Source organism: Betta splendens, chromosome 9 (assembly GCF_900634795.4).
Source record: "Betta splendens chromosome 9, fBetSpl5.4, whole genome shotgun sequence".
Classification (NCBI taxonomy): Eukaryota; Metazoa; Chordata; class Actinopteri; order Anabantiformes; family Osphronemidae; genus Betta; species Betta splendens.
Genome location: NC_040889.2, coordinates 5,712,273 through 5,740,158, shown reverse-complemented (window position 1 = coordinate 5,740,158; position 27,886 = coordinate 5,712,273). Strand labels below are relative to the sequence as shown.

At 41.4% G+C, this 27,886-nt stretch overlaps 1 protein-coding gene and 1 long non-coding RNA gene across 4 annotated transcripts in view; both read left to right on the top strand.

The window, feature by feature from the left end:
* Positions 1-4,380: 4,380 nt before the first annotated feature.
* LOC129604598 (uncharacterized) lies at positions 4,381-5,860 on the top strand. Its single transcript, XR_008695627.1, has 2 exons — positions 4,381-4,793; positions 4,841-5,860. It is a non-coding gene; the product is annotated as an uncharacterized LOC129604598 (long non-coding RNA).
* A 1,135-nt stretch (positions 5,861-6,995) lies between these two features.
* Positions 6,996-27,886, top strand: part of LOC114863092 (NLR family CARD domain-containing protein 3-like) — a 40,780-nt gene continuing 19,889 nt past the window's right edge. Inside the window, exons 1-8 of one of the 3 annotated variants that reach the window (XM_029163933.2) lie at positions 6,996-7,488; positions 9,802-9,862; positions 16,410-16,512; positions 16,611-16,724; positions 17,434-17,512; positions 17,671-17,899; positions 18,020-19,820; positions 22,157-22,330. In XM_029163933.2, the coding sequence (XP_029019766.2) occupies positions 16,433-16,512; positions 16,611-16,724; positions 17,434-17,512; positions 17,671-17,899; positions 18,020-19,820; positions 22,157-22,330 (2,477 nt within the window). In that variant the 5' untranslated portion in view covers positions 6,996-7,488; positions 9,802-9,862; positions 16,410-16,432. Of the gene's footprint in view, positions 7,489-9,801; positions 9,863-14,908; positions 15,220-16,190; positions 16,315-16,409; positions 16,513-16,610; positions 16,725-17,433; positions 17,513-17,670; positions 17,900-18,019; positions 19,821-22,156; positions 22,331-27,886 lie in introns of those variants that run through there. The other 2 variants (XM_055511721.1, XM_055511720.1) reach the window with 2 other exon arrangements.

Here is a 27,886-nt window from a genome sequence, read left to right as displayed (position 1 = left end):
TTTTCAACAGCACTGTCGCCTCACAGCAAGAAGGTTCTGGGTTCGATTCCCGGAGGCGGTCCTGGTGCCTTTCTGTGTGGAGTTTGCACGTTCTCCCTGTGTTTGCGTGGGTTCTCTCCGGGTTCTCCGGCTTCCTCCCACAGTCCAAAGACGTGCATTAGGTTGATTGGCTTCTCTCCATTGCCCGTAGGTGTGAGTGTGTGAGTGAATGGTTGTCTGTCTATGTGTTGCCCTGCGATGGACTGGCGACCTGTCCAGGGTGTACCCTGCCTCTCGCCCATAGCTAGCTGGGATAGGCTCCAGCACCCCCGTGACCCCGCACTAGGGAGTAAGCGGTTAAGAAAATGGATGGATGGATGGATGATTTCTGATGTTTGTGTTGCGTAGCCTAAATGACGTAACTTGATCTCCAAGTATAGGGACATTATTATCTCCCCTCTGCCCTAGAGTGTGGAAGAACAGCAGGAGGAGGGTTCATCACACTCTGCTGCACAGATGGACACAGTTCAGTGATGTTCAGTAAACGCCAGAGTTTAATTCTGTAAAAGTAAGGAGGAACTATGTCATGTAACTCTAAATCTTCTGTATTTTCAGTTACCGGTTAAGGAGTTGCAAAAACTAAATCCGCCAGATTGAAAAGACAGATCTATAAACTGAAATTCTCAAACAAAAGCTGGAGGTGAGTGTATAGGTTAAGGTTAATTGTATGAATTATTGGAAGAATCATAAAATCTAACAATTACCTTTGTATTTGTTGGAAATGTAGAAAACCAAATTAATTATGATTTGCATTTATTCAGTTTCTTTTATTGGTGGTGGTGATGGTGATGGTTGATTAAGACATTACGGCAAATCACATCTCTGACTGTCCACTGCAGATTACCGTGATGTAAGGAGTCCTCCTCAGGGTCTTGTATTTGTAGGGCAGGGTGTTGCTCCCCTCTAATAATTGCAATAATGTGGAGAACAACACATGCCACTGGTAAACTGACCACATTACTGCAGCCGCCGCACCAATCCGTCTGTCAATCTCACGCTCCTTCCCGAGTATGTAACACCCACAGTGAGGTTGGATCAGTCTGTTGCTGAATCTGCTCTCCAGGGCACACACTGTTTCCTGCAGTGGGTTAGAGTCATTCAGAACTTATCAGATGCTTCCCAGGTCATAAGGGAAGCAAAGTCTGGGAAACTCAAATACGCCTTCACGTGTTTAGTTTGTAATGGTAAAATTAGTTTTATTGCCACTTCCCCATGAAAACCGATGCTTTGTGTTGCATATAAATCTACACCTTAAACAGTTAGTAACAAAAATTATTATTAGACACAAGTTTCACCATATTGACTTCAGTGAGATCAATCACATTGCGTTAAAACATTAAAGGACTCCACCAGTTACACCACACAGGTTAGTACAGTAATTTCCTTTTTCTACTCTTTCTTTCACTTAGCCTTCATTGACAGCTCCATGGGAGCAGCAGGCTGCAGGAGTCTTGTTGGGTACAAAGCGTGCATTAAGCTGTGGCAGAATGGGTCAACGCTGTGCCTGAAATGCAGGATGGAGGAGCATGTGTACACTGAGGATTTGTCTGCAGCCCATAAGAGTTGTTGAAATGAAAAATTTGTAAGTTAGTGTTTGTTATCATGCAGTACCATCACCTGTTTTTCTTTTAAAAATATTTTTTTGTATTCAGAAAAAATAAATGTTTGAAACTAGGAATTTCATGGTTCACAATGCTGGACAACACACTGTCACGTTTTCTGAGATGGCGGACCCACATGCACAGCACAGGAGGCAGACAGGTACTGTAGGTTTGAGGGTTTAATTGCAATCTCTACAGGCGAGGTTCGGTACACAACGTCAATCGGCGAAAACAGTGCTCTCCTCCACTAAGGTGTTCTATTACTTGGACCATGTCTCTACCAGACCACAACAGCCACCTGTTGCTATGAATGATGAGTTTACAATCATGGTTTTACTTATCTATGTGTAGACATATAGAGGCCACATGTTGTCTGAGCAGCTTCATAGTCAACTGTAGAAGTCATATTTAAGACTTGAACAGCAAGCCTGTAACTGAATCATAGCTTAATAACAAGCTCTCACATCTGTTGGCTTGAGGTTCATAAATGTCAGCAAACTCTTATTCTCTCCTGAAATTGACATGTGTTGATAAAACAATATTTGTACGAGCCACTGAGTGTCATGGTTTCAGTGTCATGTCAGGCACTTATGCTCTTTTCCGGTTTTATTTTGTCAACTTCCTGTTTTGGTCCTGTTCGGCTCTGATTTCCTCCGGTTTTAAGTGCCAGTCATGTGACCTCTCAGCTGTTTTCCATTACTCATCTCGTCTTGTATTTAATCACCGTCTCTACCATAGCCCATTGCCAGATTGTTTGATCACCTCACTGTTTGACGCTCTAGGGTTCTTGTCTTGTAATTCCAGCTGTGTATTAGTTTTGGATTGTGTTTTGACCTTGCCTTGCCTACCTTCTGTCTGTACTGTCACCTGGATTTTGCTAACCTGTGTACTGACCTTTGCCTGTCCGACAACATCCAACATACCACTCAATATCACGTCCTGTCTGTGCCGTGCGTTTGGATCCTCCCTCGTGTGATCGCTGACATTGAGAAAGCATCTGTATTGGATAGCGTTGGATAGCGATAGCTGGCTAAGTGGCCTTTAAGGTTATGAATGTGGTAAACAGCCAGTAAAATATTTGACCTTGTAACCAGAGTTATGTGCATTGGTCTTATAAACGTTTGTGGGTCATCCCCCAAATGAGCCACAGAACCTATCCCCCACTCCCGTACTTCTACTATTGACCCTGTGGTCTGACCTGGTGACAGTCTGTTTCAACCTGTTCACCAACCTGTTCATCTGTGTCTTCCAGCTAGATCGATACAGCTGTGCATATATAAACATAAATGGATGGTGTAATGTGCAGAACAATGTTTATGAACAAGGTCTGCCAGTTTTAGAACTGGAGGAGCTGTTAATTTGTATACAACGTACTGGCAACACATCGCTTGGTTGTTTGGGTCAGCTGTGTAAAGTAGTCAGGACCACAGATCCCAGTAAGTCCAATACACTTAGATTGTAACGAGACCCCCCCCCCCCCCAACACACACACACGCAAAGTTTGATCTAACGATACACACGTTAATGTCAAACGCGCGGCCTAAGAATACGAGACTCCTATTTTGAAACCCAGTGAAATGAAGACAGGAAGTTGGTGCTCATGCGCAAATTAAGTAATGGATTTATATTTTCCTTTCCAGACCATATCGACTAAAATCAAGCCGGTTTCTGGTTAATTTGTCCAGAAGATGACATAGAAAACATTCTCGTTTCTCTTGATAAACCACCCTGTTAAAAACCAATAAACTAGCTGAAAATACATTTTTCAAAAACGGACAAAGAAATTGATTTGCCATGCTTTCAAAAACAGACAAAGAAATTGATTTGCCATGCTTTTGTTTAGGTGGGGAAATCAAATTGTAAAAACGTATGTGGACCCTTTAATAGTCCCACAGTGGGGAAATTCCACCTCACAACAGCATAGGCACAGTAAAGACATACAACAACAATCAAACCAAATTGGGGTGGTTTGGCAGAATACAATACAACACTGTGGGCAGAGTGGAGTACTGGGTAGGGTTATTGTATATTATATGTAGTATAAAATATGAATAGTATGTGGTTTGAATGACACCTGCTGCATCACCTTAGTGCATCATAATAAAAGGATTTTCAGCTGAATCATCTGTTTGTGTCATCTTTATATTTGCTGTATTTGCTGTCAAAAAAGCAAGTGTCTGTGAGCTGACCTCAGAGCAGCTAACTCACCTACACTCATTGAATACACTGAGTGATGTGAGTCTTGTTACAGCTTCACTTCACCAACTGACAGCTCCAGTGTTTGTGTCTGACTCCAGCTCAGGAGCTTCTGTCGGTACCGCTGTAAGGATCCTTCTTGTTTCTCAGTGAACATCAATGTGTTTCTGTGGAACCATTTACCAACCAAAGCCAAAACCAAACTAACTTTCCAATGCTTCAGTTCTTTCAGTGTATGTTGATGTTCACTTACACACACTAATGAAATTGATTGTAGAGTCTGGAGCTGCTGCTTTTTATCAGTGAGTCAGACTGAAAATGCTCTGCTGGTCCTGTATCAGTTCAAGCAGTGCAGGGCCCTTCATGAACAATAAGCGCCACTGATGTCTCAGCTGTGAGTAAACACAGACTGCTTTTTCTTCAGACCCTTCAGACAGTTCATTCACCTTCTCTCTTCTCCGCTTTCCTTAAAAATTGTCGTATTTGTCAAGTCTAAACATCTGATGTTCCATTTGACTGACTAATAATTTATGATAATAAAAGGCAGAAGCAACTTGAGGATCGTGGGCTCTTTGCATCACACCTTCGTGGTGTGTGCATTGATCTCCCCAGCTGGTTTTTGGTTTGTTGATGTGCACGATCAGCATCCATGTTTTTGATTTGCTTTCCCCATTATTTTTATTTTCTTTATTATTTCAATAAATCGCACAAAAGGACAACTCTCTCATCTGCTTCTTTATGGAAAATTTCCACCACAGAAATTGGCGTCTACGAACAGGATCCTGCGGCAGGTCGTCTGGACGGTGTGACCAGGGACGATAGTCCTGAGGACTAGGGTCGCTCAGCCTCCAAACCTCTACAGACATTCGAGATGGGAGGACTACTCACCCATCTGGATTACCTCTGACGAGATCCAACGAACACAAAATCCAACCTCTACTCGGCCCGGTGAGAGAGGTTTCGTTTTGTCGCGACTTATCGAAGAGAAAAAAAAAAAAAAAAAGAAAACGGGTTTGAAATTGGTTTCAGGTATTCGGGGTTTACTTGGCTCTGATCATTTGGTTTAGGGAAAGTAAGGCAAATAACAATTAATTCTAAAGCATCCCCTACTACACTAAAACATAAAAGAAAACATAATTAGGACTAGAGATGATAATATTTCTAAAACGACTATTTGGCTGAAAACATCCAAAATATAATATTAGGGAAAAAAATTATGATTTTAAAATTTAATATTCTGGTAAAATTAATTAGATCAAAGTCTGCCCTGGTGGCCGAGACGGTGGTTGCTAAGGGTTGGCTCGTGGGACCGAGCTTGTTTTTGTCTGTACTGAGGATACAGACCAGTGTGCAGATCTGAGCGCAGTCCAAAGGGTGTGGACAAGGAAATAAAAGACGGCTTCTGAAATACGGAGCGCGTTTGCAGGGGGAAGTGGTTTTGAGATACGAGGGACCCGGGTCTTAGAGGGGCCTGACGGTGCGGGACCACTTCCGAGAACCCTGTCGCTGATCTGAGCGGTTCCCTTTCTACGGAAACGTCCGTGGAAGAGAAATTTGGAAAAAAGGTTCCGGCCGGAACACAAAAAAGTCTAAGGCAGAAAACCGCCGGGACTCTGAAAGATGGGTTCGGGGCGATCTAAGTCTCCACCACCAGACTGCAGCATTACAAAAGTAAAAAGTAATTAAAATTAAAAGTAAATATGGTTATTAGTGCGTTTCATGTTTCCACGAGTGGGAAACTGATTATGGGTTCAAAAGAAGAATCACTTAGTGTAAAAGACATATGCACCTTTAAAAGAAAAGTTAGATACAAAAGATGAGATTTTAAAAAGCAAAACTATCAAAACTAAAGCCCTAAAAGAAACAAAAGAGTGATGAAAGTAACAGAAAAAAGGAGATAACAACTCTGGGGAAGAATTGTTTGCACTCTGCCACACACACACACACACACACACACACACACACACACACACACACACACACACACACACACACACACACACACACACACACACACACACACACATATCATGTCAAGAGCAAATGCTCCCATTCTTTCTGCTCTCTATTCTAATGCAGAACTGAGCGCGATGAGGGTAAATCCGGATCTGGACTCCTTTCCCACCGTCAGCAGAAGAACCGAAGGAGAAGAAGCGCCAACCAACAACCAGAACAGGGTGGAAGCTCTGACACCACAGCAGCTGGAGGACACAGACCACAGCATGGACGCCTCACAGACTCCCACAACGTCTGCAGCCATCACATCCTGTGCTCATCAGATGAACCAGCTACTACAAGCATGTGTGTCTGACACAGACACCTGCTTATGACAATCAGCAAAGGAAAACAAGGACAGAGCAACAGCAGAGAAGACGTGCTCTGACACAGACACTGGTTGAAACAACAGGAGAGGCTTCAGACGTGATCGGCCCAATAGAGCTGCATCTGAGGATCCAGGAAAGGTCTGTCATCGAGGAACAACTGTCCCATTGAAAGGCTTCACCCACTGGCGCTCACATCAGACTGATGGTTGGGGAAGGAGGAAGGTGACGGTTCCTTTTCACGTGACGTACAAGACGGTACCGCAAACATACACACACACATTTCCACGCACGCAATGAAGAAACACGCTTACAGCTGATACACGCTCAATTTCATGTTTATGCTTATCTGCTCGCAATGAAGAATCGCTTTTTGCTCAAAAAAAAAAAAATCCCACAGAGTGATTTTAAAATGATGACAAACAGCTAAATGACAACTGCTGCATGACTCTACAGTCTGATGGGTTTAAACTATTTCAATTTGCAACAAATTCAGTAATAAAATCCTCCATGTTTCTAAAAAGATTTGTGCACACTATAGGTTTGTCTGGCCAGACTATAGGAAAACAAAAATAAAACCAGACTATAGAAAAACAAAAAACAGACTATAGGAAGACTGAAACAGACTATTAATGACTATTAAAGGGAAGACGACTATTAGAGAGAAGTAATAATAATTACTGTACGTACCAGACTATTAAAGAAGAACTTATTCTTTCACTGGCTCGTGCAACATCTGACAGCAAGACACCTTGAGATTAATTTTTGCTTTCAAACTTATGCGCCATCATTCTGGTTAAATCCCTGAATCTCCTATTCGATCTAGACGCAAATGTACAATTAAAGATCCGAAAGTATGAGATCTATCTTAAGATTATATGAAACAGAACCCCATCGGAAACCTATGGCTATCATACATTAATTGTCTTTATTACATTACAATCGAATGGCCGTAGACATGTTGTTAGCAGAGAAAAGAGGCGTTTATGATATGTTTGGAGAGGCATGTTGTACTTACATCCTGTTTGTGACGCCAATTTCTGTGGTGGAAATTTTCCATAAAGAAGCAGATGAGAGAGTTGTCCTTTTGTGCGATTTATTGAAATAATAAAGAAAATAAAAATAATGGGGAAAGCAAATAAAAAGCATGGATGTTGATCGTGCACATCAACAAACCAAAAACCAGCTGGGGAGATCAGTGCACACACCACGAAGGTGTGATGCAAAGAGCCCACGATCCTCAAGTTGCTTCTGCCTTTTAACCCCTTTTTCTGGCTCTGGTGGAATGTCTCTCTGCAGCAATGGAATTGTTTGCGCCATCTTATCTCGCTGTGAGTGAGAATGTTTGCTTTCTCACTTCTGCATCGTCATGTCTTGTTATCCAAAGGAAGGAACACCGAGCTTCCAAGACAAGATGCATTCGCTTTAACAGCCTTGGGTCTGGTGGGGAGTCAGATAGGATGGAGCCAGAGTCCGGGTGTAAAAGACAAACATATATCATAAATTATTAGTCAGTCAAATGGAACATCAGATGTTTAGACTTGATGTACGTCAGCAAAAGAGATTAGTTGTTTGTGTAAGAATGTTCAGTATTGCACCTAACCAGCACATGACGAGTGTGTTGGATAAGAAACAGCACAAAGGCAAAATTTTTCCATTACAGATACACCTCCTCCAGCACTCAGTTGCCAGATTGTCAAGTCTTAGTACCACATTCCAGCGTTCTCGTATAGTCATCTTGTTTTCTGATCACGTCCGTCATTGACCTCTGATTCCTGCCTGTTCCATGTCTGTACCTTCGCCTTGGATCCAGTGGTATTATTCTGACCGTCTGACCTCGGGTTTTTGCCTAGCCCTAGTCTGTCCCTCTGCCGTGTTAACCTGTGTACCAAACCCCTGCATGTTTCCCGGACCTGATCTTGCCTGCCTCTTTTGTGCCTTTAAACTGAGCCTTCACGTGTATGACCTGGATCGCCTGACTACGTTTTGAGCAATAAACGCTTTCTGTTATCCACACACCTTGTCCGCACTGTGCATGTGGGTCTGAGCACCCAATGTGTGTATGGGTTAAATGCAAAGAAAACAATTTCTCTAAGGATATAAATAAAGTATGTCTTATCTTATCTTCAGGTCCCAGTGAGTTCCCACATGTTTTACTTACTACTTATGGTAAAGGTCTGCACCTTTGTACCTGAGGCTCAAAGTGCTTGCAATATGTGCAGGGACTGTGCTGAGCAGCTCTGTAAGATAGTCACACACACCTATACAACCTGAGCCTGAGTCTGGAGACGGTCCCTGAGATGTGGACAATCTCCTGTGTGGTCTCGTTCCCTAAAACACTAAGGAAACAAAGCACTACAGACCAGTAGTGTACGCGAGTATTGTTTTGTTTCATTAATTATTCAGTAATATTGTTGTATAAGAAGAGCTATGAAACCAGGGCTTTCACTACGTGAAGTCTCCCTTTCTACTAAAAATTAGGCTGCAGTGGTTTAGTGAAGCAAACACACAGAGCAAAATTTCCTGCAACAACAATTATCTTTTTCTCTGCTGCTACTTTTTCTCACTAATGGCATTCAGTTAAATGACTCGTTAGACAGAACCAGAGACAGCCGGCAACCAGAATGTTTCTAAAACCAAAATATCCAGCCGTTCCTTAGCTGTAACTTGATGACACGTTTTAAGCTTCCAGATCGTCCAGATTCCTTAACCCAGCTTCCAGATCTCCTCTCTGAACCACCATTACTTGCGCAATACCACTCCCATCAGCCACCTCTGGACTGCAGCTTGTTATAGCTGGAAGCTTCGGGCTCAGTAAACATTAACTGCTTCTCATGTACAACAGATGAGAGCAGACAACGGCAGAAGAAGGAGAAAAAACGCTGCCATCAAGCCGCTGTTTGCAGAAAGAGAAAAGTGCTCACATGCTGTGAGGTTAGAGACAGAACAAACAGGTTATATATTAAAAATTTCTGCTGATATCTGTTTGGCGGCGATAGTGAGTTCATATAAATCATCATAAGGATAAATTATTTTACATGTAATGGCTTAAAAGAAAAATAGAAACACTGATGTTTATGCAGTCACTGACAGATGTGGCATAAGTATAAGAACCAGGTCCGATCACTGGGGATCCAATCTGCTCACAACCTGTCAACGAGCCTTGGGTCTGCTCCTTCACCTCCACCTTAGTTATGAGGTCAGTGAGTTCACTTCCTGTCTCAGTCAGTTTATTATTACTGAGCTGCTCTAACATCAGTCTGCTTCTCACTGATGATGCCCTGATTCAGAGCCCAGTCCTGCCTCACTTGACTCAACCAGCTGCCTTTAAACAACAAACCCAGTTTGAACGCAACATTTATTGTTATTCACACTGTGAACTGGGTTTTCACAGCGTGTCCTGCTTCCTGTTGCTTCTTACAAATAGCGGTTTTGTTTCCTTTATGCTCAGTTCACCACTGTCAGTAAAACACTGTTTAAACCACAGCATGACTTCTGCTGAATTAGACAGTTTCTCTCTTCACCACCACATGCTACTATCACTAACATTTATCACCAACAATGAAATCCCAGCTTTGAGTCAGTCATGGAACAAGATGTCTCTTATTGTGAAAATCTGCTCTGGTTTCCTGCTTCCGCTCCAGGTAACAGTTCACCTGTGTCAGGTGTGAAGAGAGTCGTCTTCTCCTACTGTGGAAAACACCTGTAAGTTTGCTTTGTTTGATTCTTTCCCTTTGTCTGGATCTTTAGTTTGTGTTTCCTGGTGTAGAAGGTTTGTAGCAGTTGTTTGTCTCGTATTGTTGAAATGTAAATTATATTTATTCATGGAACACATCAGTGATATTTTCTTGTTTTCACACTGACAGTAATAAAATCCTGTCAGACATTAACTGACTTACTATGTATAGAAAGTTAAACATTTGTGTCGTCAGTAGATCTGAATTAAAATTTCAAACATTCATGTTTAACTTTTGACATCAGGAAGAATATTTTATGTAAATTTTCTATCTTATTGAGTTTCTTATTTTTCCTGTTTTCCATCTTCTTGCTTTATGAATCTACTGGTGTGTGTATGTGACACTGTTGTTGGACTCTGACCAGGGTTTCAGAGTCTCAGCTGACAAAGTGATTTCAGATTAGTTAAAACCTTATTGGTGTACAAGGTTCATCTCTTTGTTACATATTAATCAGCTCATGCACACTGATGTTTTGTTATAGATGAAGCAGTTCAGTTCATACACTCACAAAATCAGCTCCAGCTTTTACTCACCAGACTTCACATTAGTTGAACTGTTGTTCTCAGGTGGAGGTATGCATCCGTCGGAATAGATTTGTTTGTGCTCCGTTGTTTTGCCAGACGTTTAGTGCCTGTAGTCCCTGTTACAGGATTGTTTGACTGAGAAAAATCCAACCGAGGTTGTCTCCGCACCGTGTAAAGGTGAATCAGGCCGGCATCTCTGAAGCTTCGACAGTCAGTTTAGTCAGTTTAGTCTAGGTGTGCAGTAGGTATTTACACATGAATACATAACCGTGGGGGGAAAGGCTCCCCCATTCATTTAAAACAATGAAATGATGGAGGTGTTGCAAGTAAACGGAAGAAACGCTATTGGTCCAGCAAATCTGTGAGTAATCACAAAATAAACCACATGTTCGCAACTGATGTGAAATCTATGTTTGAGAACATAAAACTATATCCACCACAGAAAGCTCTGCTGTAAGCAGTGACATTACTGATCTAAGCCTCACTCCTGCAGTTTTGAGCAGACACAGTAAACATGTAGGAACCAACATGTTGCTGCAATCTTTATTAATAAATATTTTGAGTTAAATGAATATTGCATATACACTCAAAACAATAATCAGGCCTAAAACCTGGACTTTATGTAATTTTATTATTTATGTAAATTTTCCACTTAATTTTATCACATACCAGTAAAGACTAGGTAAGAAGTGACATTTAATGCAAAACCTTTTAGTCAGGTTAGGGTTATGCCATTAAATAAATGATTACATGCAGTTAATGCAATTTTACACATAACTTACATAAAATAACATCACAAAGTCACACATCATTGATGCTGTTTTTTCAGCTCTCTCTGCTGATTACCTTGATCAGGTGTGTCAGTTGGCTTTTCCAGCTTGTCATTAACGAACACACCTGGTCAAGGTAATCAGTAGGAGCTGGCGCAGAGAGAGGTGGAGAGCAGGGCAGCTGCCTTCGTCGGCATCTTTGACACCCCTGACTTAGGGAAATTGAATTGTGTTCTCTCACTGGAGATGAGCAGCCACATATGGTCATCCCCATAAGTCATATGGTGTGATCAACTGGGTTTGAACTTGCAACTTCCTGTTTCCCAGGCTAACGCTCTACCCACCCACTGAGCCACCAGAGGACTGGAGCCACCATGTGTACAGTAGAAAAACACAATATAAATATAAAAGTATAATTGTATAAGGTTGATTGGTTATTTACAAACACTTAGACAATAGAGTATCAACTCCTTCAACATTGCCATAAGTAGTGCTCAGGTGGCTTAGTTGGTAAAGCTTTAGTCTGAAAAGCAGAAGCTTGTCAGTTCAAGCTCATATTGCTCCAACAGAAAAAGAAAAACTTTCCAAGAGATAGATATTTCTCATAACCATAAACTGATGAAGTAGTTCATGTTAATAAGAAAATTATTATGGTCAGTAGGGTTGTGCAATTATATATTATTATATTAGATTTCAAGTAAGATTATTTGATCTTTTTTTTGCGAATAAGTTGTCTTCGCCTTTTAACTCCTCTATCCTACTAGGGTGGAATGTCTGTCTAATCTAATCAAATTGCATGCGCCATCTCTTCCCTGTCGCTGTGTGTGTGCAAATGTTTACAATCTCACAACTACACCACTGGCATCTGAGTATCAGGGAAGACAGAGCGCTAAGTCTCAACAGAGAGAGAGAGAGAGAGACAACCACTGAACAATCTAAATGACACGTCAAGTTCGTAAAACATGTGAAAGACAAAACATAAATCATAACCCAAATGAGAATAGGAAAGAAACAAATTAGCCATGATTATTATGGAAGAAGCCCAAAACATAATTTTTTTCCAGCAGTTTAACAAGCAGCATGTATTAGGCTGAATGCCATATTGTGATGGACAGATTTGCTTTTACAAGAGGAGTATATAGGAAATATATATACTGCCCCCAGACAGGCTCTTGCAGCTAGATGTTTGGGGTCACGTTCCTAAAAAAAAGATTCTGTGATCCAAAGTTCTGTAAGGCTCCACTGTGCTTTTGATTATATACTTCTCAAAAAACTGTCTGTCCATAATCCCCTCAAAAATAATGATCCGTCCTGGTCCCCACCTTGAAATCATACCCAAAACTTGAAGTTTAAGGTGATGTTTAGGTTGCGGTTTTGAAATTAAGTGTCCTTTCTTTGTGCAGCTAATTCTTGCAAAGTGCTCCAGTGTAACAGTCGTTTCATCAGTAAACAGCAAATTGTGAAACAGTTTGCGGTTTTCAATCCACTGTCCAGCCTGTCTCAGTCATGCTTCTTTGTTTTGTTCACGTATCATGGGAGGAAACTCTGTTTTGTTGAACTTCCATCCCATCTTTTTGCGTGCGTAGCATATGGAGCTCTGACTGACGTTTCCATAATCTCTGACTGCAGGATCCTTTGCACATCTCTGGCCACTAATTCGTTATTCTTTCAAGTGAGGTCATCCAAGGCAGCCATAAAATGGCTAGAAAGACAAAAAGCACGCATGTAAATCGAAGTTTTCTAATGCTAAACACACATTTCACGTTATTTGTGTATTAACCACAAAAAGACATTTCACTTACCTCAACATTTTTCTCGGACGCCCACGCCTTATAGTGCCGCCTTATGGTCCGCTCGGACACGTAGGGCGTGTCTCTAGCCTTACGCATTGACTCTAGCGGATGCAAGATGAGCCCTGATCTCACGGAGAGTCTTCCCTGCCCCACGCCGAACGCGGACATCTTCAGAATGTGCTTTCGAAATCTTGGTCATTGTCTTACCTTTAACAACAAAGTAGCAACGACCAACAACCGATTGCACAATGCAGAAGCTAAAATCACTCAAAAATGTTCTGGGATTTATACAGCACCGCGCCGTGGAGGAAATAGTGACGTAGGGGCAAGGTTAGATCACTTGATCACCTGGTTAAGGTGAGCGACGCCTCGCACCACCCAAACACAAGACATATAAAAATAGCTAATTTTCCTCCGCAAATCATGCTTGGACCTCAACACGTCTACAGATCCCTGGACAGATGGATTCACAAACCTTCTATGGAAAAACCACCAGACCCAAAGGTACATATCAGCCATACTTACTTAAGTGCATGTATAAAATACAGCTGTATTTTCATTATTATTCTGTAATTTAATGTTTTGGGTTTTTTTGTCTTTCTGCATTCCCAGCGGGCTGCATCTGCTGCAAAAGTCCCCTCAAAAATCCGGCTTGTGAAAAGAAAATCTGTACGTTTTATATATTATTTCTGTTATCCGTATTTCACTGAAGTTGATCATCTAGCGTGACATTCTATAATTATATGCTAATGTGTGTTCTTTTAATTGATAGGGTGCCATCTGTGTAGCAGAGAGGTCTACAGCCTCCATGTCAATGCATCACAGTTTGGTGGCAGAGCCACAGGCCATGATGCAGATGATGCTCGAGCAAAGGTGCACCTGTGACCATCGCCAGAGCAGGAGGCGACTTTGGAATGACAGCCATCCTAAAGATGACTTTCCTGTCCTTCAGCTCTCATTGTCACCCATGACATTTGTGAAGCTCAAGGCAACAGATGAACAACCATGACTAGTCTGTAACAGTTGGGTCTGTGTTGTCTTGCTGTTAGTGAATGTGAGAGCTTGTTTTTAAGATACTGTGTGATCCAGTTAAACACCAGCCTACTTGGTGATCACAAACAAATATTACTTTGACAATTGACTATAAAGCTGCTCAGGACAACATGTGGTCACTAGATCTCTACACATAGATGAGCAAAACCCTATGAACTCCTCATTCATAGGAATGTTGTCATGTGGCTTTTGTGGTCTGGTAGAGACACGGTCCAAGTAATAGAACACCTTAGTGGAGTAGAGCACTGGGAGAGAGAAGGTTGATAGTGGTTACAGTGTGTCAGAGTGAAATACACAGTTCCAAACAACAACTTTTTATTGTATTTTTTCAGAATACAAAAAACAATTCTTAAAAAAATAAAAACAGATTATGGTACTGCATGATAATAAAACACTAACTTACTGTACAGTTAGTGGCAGGTTACACACAATGAGGCTGTACTTCGTACTCTGTACTCCGCAGAACAACATCTGTGATGTGATGGAGAGGACTGAAACACATCTCAGGCCACGGTGAGGCTGGAAATGGTCGCCAGGTCACGGGTCACACTAGTCACTTTGAACTGCTACCACTGTAAAATCGAGTGCTGAAGTTGCACAATGTACGTAAATAAAAGTACGACTGCACATAGAAAGACAGTGATAGAGATCTGCATGTTAACGGTTTGGTAGGAAAATGGCTCAGATTTATTTGCAACATCTGAATTTCCCGCAGGAACAATTTAAGCCCTCAATACACCAGAGCTGTCTGTAACAACACGCCAACACATCTACAGTTCCCCTACAGTTCCGTATTAATATTTCCCACCTTGGCTGCTAATAGTTAATACAGAACTGATCTGATCTGATCTGATCTGATCCTGTCTGTATGTTCATTCCAGAGCAGTTTACAACACGGCTGGAGCTGAAAACTGTTCTCAATGTTCAGAATGACATGTTACCTGTTGTTTACAGTTTACAATAAAGTGAAATTTTGCTTTCTTATTTATTTTAACCTGAATAGTAATCAACTGCCCATTGAACTGAAGAGGGCACTAATGCCACAAATGTGCCTAAAAATAACATGCCTAAAAATCAAAGTACAAGAAAAGGAGAAGTATTTACTGTTACAGATTCCTTCACCCTTGTTTTATTTTCACTTTAGCTGTCGACTGTTGAGCTTGAATGAATTTCCTCCGTTTAAAGGTAATGTGACATTGCTGTAGTGAATCTTGATCATAGCTTTCACACCAACTGATTTGTTTCGCTACAAATCTGCGGCACACATCTTAACCTTAGAATGTGATGTGATGATGAAAAGACATTCTCCTCCTTGTTGTGTTAACTAGAGTCAAAGCAGAAAAGTTCTTTAATTTTTAGTTGTTAAACTGATGGGGGAAATATTGAAGGCGGGTATTTGTAACAGTTTTTTTCTATTATTTATTTGTACACTGTTTAGTTTTATTTGTTAGTTTTCAGTTTGTTTGTGACGCAGCAGAACGTAGAAAGAGGAACTGAACATGTATCCAATGGGACTCAATTCCTCTTTTTACATGTACTAATACTGAATATAGAGTTGTGACATCTGTGGGACAAATTAAAACAAACTCTATAAATATACTGTACGTCACATGACATGGATGTTATTGAAACGTAACTCCTTTGAGATATTTCCTGTCAGGAGCCGCCACAGCGAATGATTTGCATGGTTGTTATTGGTTTTAAGTTTTCACAATGAATGCTCTTCCTGACACAACACCTCTATTTATCCGGGCACAGAAGTCACTGGCTTGCAACTGCAATTCATATCTGTGACCTGGGCAGCGCAACACTAACGCTAACCCTGCACTAAATGGCCGGTACATGGAAGTTGTTGATATATAATTATAAATAGCCTTCAATAAAAAGCAAGTGAGCTTCAGAGAGCAGTCGCTGGTGCAATTGGACAGAGGGTCTGTAAACCTGGATCAGGTCTCGGGTAAGAAGGGGCTGCTGAGCTGATCCTTCTGCATGCAAGTTTTTGTGGTATAATGTGAATGATTAACAGTTCATATCCGGTAGGTGTTGGTGAGGTCTTTGTGGTTTTTACATTGACTTTTGTTATAGTTGTGATGTAAAATGTTGTGGTGTTTTTGTTTTGATTTACTGTCCCACTGCTTTTCATTGTTGTTTGTTAGGTGTTTTAACCAGGCTAATGAATTTTAAGACTATAGATTAAAGTAGAATGAAAAACACCTATTTATTTCATCTTTTGTCTTGTGAAGCTGCAGTAAACCAGTGTCATTAGAAGCAACAGTAGAGGTAGAGCAGCTGATATTGTTATAGGACTAATGATGAAATTATTTGAACTACTGTAGTGTGCTGATGAATGATTTGTGTTTCTTCTCCACATAAAGGTGGAAAGTGTAAATCCAGCAGCATGAATCAATGTGAGGACAGAGAGGAGGGAGCCCCTCCCTCTAAAACTAGAAGAACGGAGAGAAAGAAGCAAGCTCAGAGGTGATGATTCTGTCTCCAAGACACAGACAAATCACTGATTTACTGTTACTGTCCATTTAGGACATGAGTGAGAGTCACTGTAGATGTTTTTCTATCAGGTCTCATCAGGGACAAGGATGTTCTGGACCCGAACTCAGCTGTGTGTCCTTCAAGAGTGACAGGTCAAAGAAACATCTAATTCATTTCAAAGGCCAACCTGTATCAGAGTCACAGTAAGTTTTTGTCACTTTGAATCATTAAAAAAAATCTTTATAAACTTTCTCTTATGATAAACATTTGTGTTGTTTCTATTTCTTGATTTGGTTGATTTGTGGTTGAAGTGTTGATGTGAAGGAGAAGCTTTCTTCATTCTGATCATTGATCAAATCTCTATCCAGCCACTAGCTGCTCTGATCCTGTAGAGGGTCTCAGGGGCTGCTCCTCTTCTAATGAAGTGCTCACGTCAGAGGAACTGATCATATCTGATCAAATCTGTTTATTGACGTCTCTACATTAAGGTTTTGGTCAAATGTTTTAAGGCTTCTGCACTTGTAGCAGTAAATTGTTACTGGAGACTTCAGTTGTGATGTTGTTGGCAGTGGAGATGACTGTTTTCCCCAGTGTCGGCACCAGTCCTGACGTCCAACAATGAATGAATGTAGGAAGTAGTTAAATGATCCTAGTTCAACATATTCCCACTGGCAGCTGTCCAGTACAACCAGTCTGATCCCAGCAGACTCCTTGTTCCAACACCTCAGCCTTGATTAATGATGGAGGCAGCGATATACATTGTTCAGAGCTGAGACTGAAACAACTGACTGACAGTAAACCTTCACCACTACAGGGAGTCTCTGACTCACTGCTCACATCCAACATCACTTCATTGGCCCTTTACCTTGTGTGTGTCTCTGTGTGGACTCATTCTTCATGGTTCCTCCACAGAGTGGACCAGCAGAGCTCAGAGGTTCCTAGTGCTCAGTCTGTCCAGCAGCACCAAACACAGCTGGACTCCATATTTATGGTCTGTACATGTACAACTACTATTGTTCATCTGTTGTGTTCAATCATCTCGATGCTGCACTTTTTAAACCAGTGGATTATCACTGTGTCCAACATGGATCTGATGTTTGGCTCCATGGTTTTAGTTGGATCAGGTCATTCATGTAGTTTCTGTTCCAGCTGCTGGAGGAAAACATTGTCATGTTTGTGAAGAAGGAGCTGAAGAAGATCCAGAAGGTTCTGAGTCCAGATTACCCAGAATGCTCAGAGAGTCAGAGGGAGGTTGAGGAGGAGTTGGATAGTGAGGATGAGGAGCAGAGGAGGAGCAGCAGAGATGCATTTTTGAAGATCACAGTGAACTTCCTAAAGAGGATGAAGCAGGAGGAGCTGGCTGACTGTCTGCAGAGCAGTAAGAGGATTTATCTCCACATTTAACATTAGAGACTCAATCACATATGTGTGTGATGTGTTGAAGGTTAAGTTTGTTAATTATGGAATATAATGTAATAATCACAGTTCATTTATTCAGGATCTCCTGCTGCAGCTAGTCATCAACTTAAATCTCGCCTGAAGAAGAAGTTCCAGTGTGTGTTTGAAGGCATCGCTAAAGCAGGAACCCCAACCCTTCTAAACCAGATCTACACAGAACTCCACATCACAGAGGGAGGAACTGGAGAGGTCAACGATGAACATGAGGTCAGACAAATTGAAACAGCCTCCAGGAAACCAGACAGAGCAGAGACAAGCATCAGACCAGAAGACGTCTTCAAAGGCTCAGCTGGAAGAGATGGAGCCATCAGAACAGTGATGACAAAGGGAGTGGCTGGCATTGGGAAAACAGTCCTAACACAGAAGTTCACTCTGGACTGGGCTGAAAACAAAGTCAACCAGGACATACACTTCACATTTCCATTCACCTTCAGAGAGCTGAATGTGCTAAAAAAGGAAAGGTTCAGCTTGGTGGAACTTGTTCACCACTTCTTCAAAGAGACCAGAGAAGCAGGAATCTGCAGGTTTAAGCAGTTTCAGGTTGTTTTCATCTTGGACGGACTGGATGAGTGTCGACTTCCTCTAGACTTCAACAACACTAAAACCCTGACTGACGTCACAGAGTCCACCTCAGTGGATGTGCTGCTGACAAACCTGATCAGGGGAAACCTGCTTCCCTCTGCTCGCCTCTGGATCACCACACGACCTGCAGCAGCCAATCAGATCCCTTCTACGTGCATTGACATGGTGACGGAGGTCAGAGGGTTCACTGACCCACAGAAGGACGAGTACTTCAGGAAGAGATTCAGCGATGAGCAGCAGGCCACAAAAATCATTTCCCACATCAAGACGTCACGAAGCCTCCACGTCATGTGCCACATCCCAGTCTTCTGCTGGATCACTGCTACGGTTCTGGAGGATGTGTTGAAAAGCAGAGAGGGAGGAGAGCTGCCCAAGAACCTGACTGAGATGTATATACACTTCCTTGTGGTTCAGACCAAGGTGAAGAACATCAAGTATGATGGAGGAGCTGAGGCAGATCCACACTGGAATAGAAAGAGCAGGAAGATGATCGAGTCTCTGGGAAAAGTGGCTTTTGAGGAGCTGCAAAAAAGAAACCTGATCTTCTATGAGTCAAACCTGACAACGAGTGGCATCGATATCAGAGCAGCCTCAGTTTACTCAGGAGTGTTCACACAGGTCTTTAAAGAGGAGAGAGGACTGTACCAGGACAAGACGTTCTGCTTCATCCATCTGAGTGTTCAGGAGTTTCTGGCTGCTCTTCACGTCCATCTGACCTTCATCAACTCTGGAATCAATCTGATGTCACAACAACAACCAGCATCCAGGTCTAAACGGTTTAGAAATAAGGAACATGAATGTACACAGTTCTACCATGACGCTGTGGACAAGGCCTTACAGAGTCCAAATGGACACCTGGACCTGTTCCTTCGGTTCCTCCTGGGTCTTTCACTGCAGGCAAATCAGTCTCTCCTACAAAGTCTGATAACACAGAAAGGACATAGTTTACAAATCAATGAGGAAATAGTTCAGTATATCAAGAAGAAGATCTCAGACTCTCCATCTGCAGAGAAAAGCATTAATCTGTTCCACTGTCTGAATGAACTGAATGATTGTTCTCTAGTGGAGCAGATCCAACAGAACCTGAGATCAGGACGTCTCTCCACTGATGAACTGTCTCCTGCTCAGTGGTCAGCTCTAGTCTTCATCTTACTGTCTTCAGACAAAAACCTTGATCTGTTTGACCTGAAGAAATTCTCTGCTTCAGACGAGGCTCTTCTGAGGCTGCTGCCTGTGGTCAGAGCCTCCAACAAAGCTCTGTAAGTAAATGAAAATTACATTTTTTTTATTTAATTACAGTGGGTACGGAAAATATTTAAACTCTCTTAGTTTTTACTTTTTGTTATATTGCAACCATTTATTAAAAATGAAAGTTCATTTTTTCCTCAATGTACTCACAGCACCTCATATTGACAGAAAAACACAGAATTGTTGACATTTTTGCATTTAAAAAGAAAAACTAAACTGTTACATAGGCATAATTATTCAGACCCTGTGCTCAGTATTTAGATAGGGAATGATGCAGTATTTCCCCACCTGGATTTGGTCCTTTGCCATTACTCCTTGCAGATCCTCTGCAGTTCTGTCAGGTTGGATGGTAAACGTTGGTGGATAGCCATTTTCAGGTCCCTTCAGAGATGCTCAATGAGGTTTAAATCAGGGCTTAGAGTTGCTGTGAAGCCACTCCTTCATTATTTCAGATTTTCTTAGGGTCATTGTCTTGTCATTCATCTTCAATTGCAAACAGTCGTCCTGTGTCTGCAGCCCCCACAGCATGATGCTGTCACCACTATGCTTCAGTACTGGGACTGAAGCATAACGTTTAGAATTAAAGGGGAATGATTATACAAAATCCACTTTTTAGACATTCTGGAGCGTTCCTATGACTCTTTGGGTCACCTTTACATACACTGCATCCTGCATCAGAAACAAATCTACAAAATAACCGAGACATGGTCTGTTTACCCTACTTCCATCAGGTATTTCCACTGCAAGGCCCTGCAAAAGCTTCTGTCTTCAAAACCCCAGACTTCTCAACTCACTCAGTAACCTATACATTGCATACATTGCATTAAAAGATGAGTAAAGATAACAGTTTTTTCCAGCTTTGGAGTACTGGTTGCCAATCAAGTTAGCTTTGATTGTTACATATTTCACTGAACTCTGTTTTTATGAGGGGAAAACACTTTTATTCAGGAAATCATAGTATTAAAATTACATGTTTTTCTCTTTCTAATATGGTAAACTATAAAAGATGAGCCAACCATAATAAAAAAGCATGTGTAAATATAAATTAAAAATTCAATTGTTTAAACACATTCCTTCTCAAATGGTAAATGACTTATTCCACAGGTGGTCTAAATCCAACATACATTGAGTGTTTTATTTTTCGGGAAACTCTGCCTTGATCTACAAACCACGCATGAAGAGATGACAACTCAGATTTCTCACCCCAGGAATCACCAGCACCAGCTCACTAGCCTCTGTAAGCTAGATACCTGTAACAACTTCAGATACAGAGAGATGTTACTGTCAGGTTTATCAAAAATGATCAAAAAACATTTCTAAAAAATTACTAAAAGCATTAAAAATATGTTTGGTCAATATCTAATTCGAACCAATTCTTTGTTTGTTCCCAGGTAGGTCATGCAGTGATTGGCCTGAATATATATCCACAATTTTTTAAAAACATTATATCAGAGCAGCAACACAAGCAGCTCAAATGTACTGTAATGTACAGTAAGTCGTGTTATGAATATTTAATCTGCACAGGCTATTTAGCAAACAAGTTCTCTTACTGAATACTTTACAAAACCAAACTCTACTCTTTCCTACCACCTTGTCAGTCTTCTAACACCAATTACATTCTTCTGCTTAATTTGTAAATGATCCATTAGTAGTTCCATACTGACTCTTACTAGTATGCCACTTATCACCCCCTTACACCCCCTCGCTTGCTCCCCCCCCACTTTAACCACCTTTGTAATGACCCCATTCTCCACTGTCCTCAAGTCCATTGTGTCAGTACCACGGAGATGCCGGACCCACATGCACAGCTTCAGACGAGGTTTTAGGTTTAAAAGGAACAGGCTTTATTCGTTTACAGGCAAGGTCAGTTTAGGCAGGGTCATACGAATCAAAAACAAGCAAGGTTGTTACCAGGTAGACTCGCCTAAGGCACAGACTTTGGAGTCTGGATTATGGAGGCCACTCTTCTCATAGGGGTGTTCTCACTTTGGTTCCACCCCCTCACCACACTAACTTATCTACAATCATGTTCCCCTCCACATAGTGCACACCTTTTCTTCCTTCCTTTTCTTACAGACCTTTGATATGTGTCCAAACTGTTGACAATGGTAACATCTCACTGGATTTGGAACAAACTCTCTCACTAAATACTTTACAAAACCAAACTCTACTACACCAATTACATTCTTCTGCTTGATGTGTAAATGATCCATTAGTACATCCAAGTTAAATACAGAGTGTCACAGCAAAGGGTCTGAATACCTTGACCATGTGATATTTCAGTTATTATTATTCATGTATTATGTTTTAAATATTTTTAATATATATTTTTTTCTCTGCTTACTAGACTGAATGTGTGTAACTTGTCAGAGAGAAGCTGTGAAGCTCTGTCATCAGTTCTCAGCTCTCAGTCCTCTAGTCTGAGAGAACTGGACCTGAGTAACAACAACCTGCAGGATTCAGGAATGAAGCTACTGTCTGCTGGACTGAAGAGTCCTCACTGTCGACTGGAGACTCTCAGGTCAGGCTTCATTAACTTATATACATTCTTTGTAGCTTGTCAACATGATCTTGTCAGATATCTGAACAAAATGTTTTCTGACTATATATAAGGAGACTGTAATTCTCACACTATAGAGCGCACCTAGGTTTAAGATGCACACTAGGGATGGCCGCATCGCTTCATAAGCCCCACAAGAGATGTTGCAAATTTAAACTGCAACGATTGAACTTACAAAATTAAACAGCCCCACAATTACTTTGTCATACACTTTAAGTCTTTCTTTCACTGTTTCATCAACTGTTCCCTCATAGCGGACAGAGCTGCTGAGGGAGTGTCCTGACAGGCGTTTTCGTCTCTGTTTCTTTGGGGTGGTGATTGTTTTAGCTTATGTTGAGTGCAGCAACTCCTGTGTGGTGTAAGAATAGAGGGAAACGTCTTTACAATATCATTTGGTGAACTAGCCATTTATTTAAGGCAGAAAGAATCCACTTTGTCGACTCTGACAAGGTGATGTGGTGAGCAAGTCAATCGCATATGCGTGCTTCCTTAAAAACATGTATGTAACACTGGTAGCAGTCACAACGCAGGCCTCAACAGCTTTAAAGATCCATGCACACGCTTTTTTCATGCTCCACATTGCTAAAGAATTGGACCTTGATGTCTCAGTAAGGTGTCTGTAACTTTTCATGCCAAAAAGCGCTGTAGACCGCCCACACGGCCCGTCTGAAAATGTGTGTTTTTAGCTCTCGTCCACAACGCTCTATTTTTGGGAGTGTGTCAGAAGCTAAACTGATCGCCACACCCCTTTAAGGAAGCGCATAGCCGTGGGAATCAAACGTCATGGTCACTGAATCCATTGTAACAGTGACACTGGCTGACTCGTCCTCGTAGTGGAGTTCAACCATACGTTTGATCCAAAATCTGACTCTGAAGTTGAATGGGAGGCTGTTGAAGTGGTTACACTTCGACTGGCGCAAGGTACGTCTAACTGGCAGATTCACGTTTAATTTAATTTGATTTATATAATACGCAACTTGATTAGCTGCTAATGCTAATACTAATGGTTGCAAATTAGCAGCCTGAATTAATACAACAGAATATTCATAACACGACTACAGCTTGTTTGGGAGCATAGCTTGATAAACTAATATAAACTAATTTTTACATGTTTTTTTATTTCTCGTTCTGCTGCTGTGTGAAAATATTTTTTCTATAATGGGATCTTCAGCTGCAGCTTATATTTTGCCATATTTGTCTGTAATTAAGTGCCAATGTTGGATCAGTGAATGCCTACAGAGGCATGGTGTGACAGCAAATATTGCTTTCAAGATATTGCATGTCTTTATTACTTTTATTAATAAATTAAAATTTCGATAAATCTTACCTCAAGACGCCTGAACTAGTTGCCAAACCTACTGTCATGTATGGTTGATGATCCAGGACTGGAGCCAGTATGATTGAATGTGTATTCATTACAGAACACATTTAATATACAGTATATCAGACAATTACACATGCATGGAATAAATCAGTATCTCAGAAATTCATAAAAAACTTTAGAACATTTTACTATTTACAGATTAATCATAATGTACCTGGGAACTCTGTTTGTAAACCATAGTTTTGTTTCTAAATATATATTGACCTAATATTTTTTTTAATTGCTTTTAGTAAGGTGTATGATATATCAAGTGATAATATATAACAAATAGAAATTATTGTTTTTTTTAGTAATATATCTGTGTGTATCTCAAGTTGTTGCAGGTATCTAGCCTAGAAGTCTTGTCAGCTGGTGCTGGGGACTTCTAGGGCGAAGAGTCCAAGTCATCCCACCTTCCCTGGTCTGGATCAGGGCAGTGTTTCCTGAGGGACAAGGCACCTATGTTGGACTTAGACCACCTGTGAAATACCTAAATTATTGTTTTTTTTGGCAATACCTCAATAAAAGCTGAAATATTCTAAAACATTTGTCTGTTTTCCCTCATTAGGTATATACATACAAAAATAGTTCAGTGAAACAGCAATAGTCAAAGCCAACTTTATTTTTAACCAATGCACCAGCACTATAATGCTGGATAAGTTACCATCACAGTTCAATTTGCAGACCACAAAATGAACGGGTAGGATTCATAGTTATGTTGAAAGTGTTGTGAGTCTCCTCCCAACCTCAGAGGGCGGCACTGAGTAACTGTTTTCTTCCGGGAACATCATTAACTGGGGGACTATTTAAGTGGAGGATGGAGACTCCTCCAGTTGTCAGTGCGTTATGGTGGACTCTCTGTTTGCATCTGGCTTCCTGCATGACGGTTGTTTTTTTGTTTAGTGTGGATTGTAAACAGCCCTACTACTCCTAATTTGGCTACTCAGTGCAGCGACCTATTGTGTCCTGATTTTGTTTGGTAGTTACTTCTGTTTAGTATTATTCCTCTGTTTAGTTAGTCTGGTCCTGCTTCACAGTGCGCCTCAGTTTAGTTTATGAACCTTTTTCCTACTCTGTAGTGACCCTCTGTTTTGTGTAGTATAATAAATATCGTTTTGTATTCTGCCATCCTCGCCTGTTACTGCTTTTGGGTTCCGTCCTGTCTGGTCTTGGGGGTGTTTGTAACAGAAAGCATAGTTTCTGGAGTGGAACAGGTACAGTCATGAGCAGTTGGCTGGGGAGATGTGAGGATCTTTTTTGTCTTCACATGTTGGAAGACATCAGAAGCGGTGCAGCTGCTGTACAGATGGAGGATGCAGCTGTTTTCCTTGACACCACTCTAGAAGGTATAAAGAATAGAATAGCAGATTAATGAAATGACCAGTATTTCCTATGTATCTCACAACATTTACAGATCTAAACAATAAATAGAGGTAGTTAGATCAGTTTTAATGTTAATGTTTGGAGCAGACAAGTTTTCAACTTATTTTATAGTGCTGGTTTGTTAAAGATTAACATGACATTAATGACCTCCTTTCTATCAGGTTGCTCAAATTCCGCTCAGAGGGCCGGTAGGACAGGGATGTTTACAAGGTCCTATTGAAGATGGTCACATCACATTTTCCACATAATCTGCACCATAACACTAGAGTTACAAATTACCCGTCAACAGACTAAAATATCAAAATAAGTTGACCAACTGCATACAGAGTAAATACATAGACAATAATATAGATCATATTATGAACTACTGAAATGTGAAATGCAAAATCTCTGTCAAATAAAACTGCATATTGGCCAACAAATGATTATACTGTTGTTAAATGCGGCTACCTTGTCTTCTACAAGGTAGCCGCGTGTCAGTTTGAGAAGCAACCTCCTCGCGTTCGGTAGCTGGCATGTGTCAGTCTGTATATAAAAAATATGTCACGTTTACAGATAAAGTAGCTGACTAGACAACACACATGTTAGACTTGGATAGAACCTGCCATAACCCAAATTCACGGGTCTACTCGGGCTACAACATACACACGACAGGCTCGGTAGTAATTAGAAACACAGCTGACTCTCACAACTTACTAGCGCTAGCCGCTAACGCCAGCCGCTAACGCCAGCCGCTAACGCTGCGCTACTATCGCGCTAGCAGCTATAATGTGAGCTGAGTAAATGACCTCAGTACCAAATATCACACGATTCGAACCGGAGAAATGCTGGAGAGGCTTGGACTCATCAAAATTGCGTGGTAACGCAACGGTTCTAGCAATTAGCATTCCTTACACAGGAGGGAAGCAACATTATAAACAGAGAAACTTCTGGAGTACATACATCAAATAAGTATCAAGCATGTACTTATGTTTGGGGAAGCAGCAAGTGGGCGCTTCTTCAACCTGAGTGACTTCTTCTTCTTTTGTCTTTTAAATGGCGAGTGGCAACCTACAGAAAGGCGCATTAGCGCCACCTCCTATGGTAGACTGTGCAGTGAGTGACTTATTCTTTTGTCTGTGCCTGGAGAGACTGAAACGAAATGTTTCAGGTACATTTAGGGGTCCAGGTTTGTCTGGGGGGGGCGAAGCTGGTTCTGTGATTGGTCAGCGCAAATGCAGACGTATCGAGGCCACCAAATTTAAACAAAGGTTCTTGAACTGGATTGGATAAACTCTCAAAAATGTGAAATAAGTAGGGGGCGTACTTCTAACACACCAGGAGTGTCTTAATATGACCCAGGGAGTGGAAAAAACGTACCAGAATGTCCAAAAAGTGAATTTTGCATGTGCATGGACCTTTTAAGTCGGATGTGCAAGGTGTACACAGCTCGGCAGCATGAAGCTTATAAGCCGGTAAAAATCCACAAATTAGCTACAGAATTGTTTAAGACACTGGGTTTAAAGTGCTGGAAAGAAATAGGAAATTACGGTAAACAAAGAACAAATCTTGATTGTAGAATAAATCTATAAACTGCTTAACATTATTTTCTATCCTTTTTCAGTCAAAACAGGAAAACTCAGGTTGCTTGGCAACGGCGCTGGCGGAGTCAGCTGCTGGTTGTTCTTCAAACTCTTTTTACTAACTTTTATAGTTAAATTGTCTCTACAATTTGTGTTTTTCTGTATGTATTGTTTACAAAGCCCAACTCCACAGGAATCAGTAGTTTATTTTCTCAGCTTTGGATTAACCTTTTTTTGCAACAATGTGTATCGGACCACACGCACGTTGTGTTTCCCAGAGACAGACACATTTTCCCGGAGGAGGACACGCAGATGCTATCACGCTGGTAGGAAACTTTAGGACTGCTTTAGACCTGCCCCCCCCCCCCCCCCCCTCCATGATCATGGGGAACGTTAAATCGATCTCTGACAAGCTCAAAACTGACAAGCTTGTCGCGCTCATAAGACATCAACCAATAAAGACAGAGCAGCATCATGTTGCTCATGGAGACGTGGCTGACCCCACACATGCCTGACTCGGCTGTTTCTCTGGATAACTTTCATCTGCCACATGCGGACAGAACAATGGAAAGAGGAAAGGAAGAGACCTGGCTGTGTTTGTTAATGTGCGATGGTGCAAACCTGGACACTTTACAGTTATAAAGCTATGTATATGTATATATATATACACTATACTATACTATACGACTATACTGATTGAACTATCCTGCCTGCATATTATATATATATAAAAACTCCCTGCTCACCCCACGTGGGTGGTCACATCCACTTTCCAAGCTCGGGTCCTCTACCAGAGGCCAGGAAGCTTGAGGGTTCTGCGCAGTATCCTTGCTGTTCCTAGGACTGCACTTTTCTGGACTGAGATGTCGGATGTTATTCCAGGGATCTGTTGTAGCCATTCCTCCAATTTGGGGGTCACTGCCCCCAGTGCTCCAATCACCACAGGCACCACTGTGGCCTTCACCTTCCAAGCCTTCTCCAGTTCTTCTCTGAGCCCTTGGTATTTCTCTAGTTTCTCATGTTCCTTTTTCCTGATGTTGCCATCGCTTGGTATTGCCACATCCACCACTACGGCTTTCCTCTGCTCTTTATCCACCACCACAATGTCTGGTTGGTTCGCCATTACCATTCTGTCAGTCTGGATCTGGAAGTCCCACAGGATCTTGGCTCGCTCGTTCTCTACCACCTTGGGAGGTGTTTCCCACTTTG